The following is a 2,616-nucleotide window of genomic DNA, read 5'->3' as shown; positions in this document are numbered from 1 at the left end:
TCAGGCAGTCCCCGTGCGAGGGGCCGAAGAGGCTTCCAAGGAGATTCATCGTGCCTCCTCCGTGAAGGCGACGGGGGTGGATGCGGCGGCCGCCGTGACGGTGCAGAGCCGCCGCCGCCGCTGCTGTTGGATGCTGGCGACGCGCTGCCCACGCCACCACTGCCTGCCGGCCGGTATCGACGCACAAACACGCACGCCCAAGCCGCTAGCGGAGAGGGAGGGAAAGAGAGAGGGAGGCACCCGCTGTGCAGCGCCACAGAAGCGAAAAGCAAGTGACCACGACAGGCTGCGCGAGAGCTCAAACACCACAAAAAAAGCAAAAAAAGGAAGAGCCTTCATTTATATGTTACGCCGTCGTTTCGAAGGAAGCAGCGTCCCCTTCGGGCGCACACAGCCCGGGGGCGACGGCCCCAACTTTCCCGCTTGTGTGGCTCCGCCGCCTGCGGGGACCGCTGCGTGCGGCAGGCTGGGTGTGACGGGCGTCGTCGATGGTTTGTGTGTGTCCCTCATTAGGCTTTTGCTGCAGAATACCCCACGTGAGGCCTGAATAAGCCAGTCACGCTCAACGGCCGTCACCACCACGAGGTACTCGCGCGTGGTGAGGAGCAGGTCGTGGTAGACAACGTAAACTGGCATCTCGGCCCGCACGTACACCGCCGAGGAGGGATGAACGCTACACACAACGCCGGAGTTAAGTAGCGGGCGGTACTCGCTCCAGTTGGTGCTGGAACGCTGCGCGGACTGCAGGCAGAATCCACTTGCTATACACTGCCGCACACGGTCCAGCCCCTTGGGACCACACGACACGACGGGAAGCTTCAGCTGCCGCATTCGCTCTAGCAGTTGCCGCTGCGTCTCACAGGCACGCAGAAGTGTGGGGAGGTGCAGAAAGTGGTCCTTCGCCCACTGACGCGAGTTGCCGTTTTCGACGAAGTGCGTGAGGACGTTGAGCAGTGTCAGGTGGTCCGATTCATTGACGTAGAAGCGGCCGTGGTGCTGGCGCGCCACTTCCTCCCGGTCCTTCGGTAACTCGAAGAGCTCCTTTGGGTCCGCCGAGATCATCGCCACAACTCGTACCGCCTCAACGCCGCAGTCTTTTCCTGCGCTCTCCACCAGCACCTTCGCGAGCGTCGGCGCCAGCGGAAACTCCAAGGCCTGTCGTCCCCCAGCCGTGATTGCGCCACTGTCGTCGAGAAGCCCCAGTACCCACAACTGCCACATGCTGCGGCAGATGTTTGCTGCCGGTGGAGGGTCCATAAAGTCAAAGTCCACCAGACGCGCGACGCCAATGCTCTTTAGCAGCAACACCACACTATCAATGCTGCTGCGCTGTATCTCCGGCACACTGCTGGGGAGCATCTCCTGCGCAAACTGGGCCTCTGTGTATAGGCGAAAGCACAACCCCTCCGTTGTTCGCCCGGCACGACCCTTGCGTTGATTCGCCTGCGCCTGCGAGATAGGGTAGCGCTGGAGCGTGTTCATCCCGAGCTTCGGCCGAAACACGTTCGTCTTCATAAACCCAGAGTCGACAACGTAGCGGACGCCGTCGATGGTCAGTGAGGTCTCGGCCACGTTGGTGGCGACGACGCACTTGCGCATTCCAGGCGGGGCGGCGTCAAGGACGCCACTCGCCGTTGCGCTCACCGCTTCCGAGAGGCACGGCAGCACTAACAGTGTCTCGAGCCACTTCGGGTCAACCTCGCTCAGGCGCCGTCGGATTAATTCACACGCCCCAAGCACGTCATCGCGGCCGGTCATAAAGACGAGAATATCGTGTTTTCCCTCCAGCGGCATTTGTACGTGCAGCTGACAGACGCGGAAGACCGCCTCGGCCACGTAGTCCTCGACCGGGGCCGCGGCGTACTGGACGTCGACCTCGTAGGTCTGGCCAGGGATCTCGTAGAAGGGGGCGTTCCCGAAAAACCTGGAGAACTTCAGGATGTCCATCGTGGCGGAGGTGACGACGAGCTTGAGGTCGGAGCGGCGACGTACGGCGGCCTGCAACACGCCGAGCAGGACGTCCGTGTTGACCGACCGCTCATGCGCCTCGTCGAGGACAATGACGCTGTACCTGCCGACGTCGGGGTCGCGTACCACCTCGCGGAGCAGCACCCCGTCGGTCATGAACTTCACTTCCGTCTCGTCGGTCGTGTTGTCGTCAAGGTGGATGGCGTACCCAACGCGTGTGCCCAAGGCGCAGCCCATCTCCGCACTCACGCGGCGCGCCACCCCAATGGCGGCCAGACGCCTGGGCTGCGTGCAGCCGATAATCCCGCCATTCCTGGCGTACCCGCGTTGGTGCAGGTACTGTACAAGCTGCGTCGTCTTCCCGCTGCCTGTCTCACCAATGACGATCGATACAGGGTTCTCGCCGATGCAGCGAAGCAGCTCCTCCTTGCAGCGGTAAATGGGCAGCTGGCGTTGCATCGTCAACAGCGCCAGCCGCTTAGCTCCGTAATCCTCAACGTGACTGCTCTCCTCCGCCAAACGTTCCCTGGCCTCCTGCACACGCTCCAACTTCTCCTGCCGCCTCCGCAACACCAATTCATGCTGTCGAGCACGTTCCTCCCTCTCATCCTTATCCACGGCGGTGGCAACTGCCGCAACCGCCGCATC

At 62.5% G+C, this 2,616-nt stretch overlaps 1 protein-coding gene across 1 annotated transcript, besides 1 other annotated feature; it reads right to left on the bottom strand.

The window, feature by feature from the left end:
- Positions 1 to 213: 213 nt before the first annotated feature.
- Positions 214 to 237: a microsatellite.
- Positions 238 to 339: 102 nt separating this feature from the next.
- Tco025E_05698 (putative pre-mRNA splicing factor) lies at positions 340 to 2,427 on the bottom strand (the record flags this gene model as incomplete). The annotated part of the gene is made up of 1 exon (XM_029372591.1): positions 340 to 2,427. The coding sequence occupies one exon, from the start codon at positions 2,425 to 2,427 to the stop codon at positions 340 to 342; it is 2,088 nt and encodes a 695-aa protein (XP_029227289.1).
- Positions 2,428 to 2,616: the final 189 nt, after the last annotated feature.

Source organism: Trypanosoma conorhini (assembly GCF_003719485.1).
Source record: "Trypanosoma conorhini strain 025E chromosome Unknown Tco_14.4_contig_00345, whole genome shotgun sequence".
Lineage (NCBI taxonomy): Eukaryota > Euglenozoa > Kinetoplastea > Trypanosomatida > Trypanosomatidae > Trypanosoma > Trypanosoma conorhini.
Note: the sequence above shows the minus strand (reverse complement) of the source record. Positions and strands in the feature narration are given on the sequence as shown.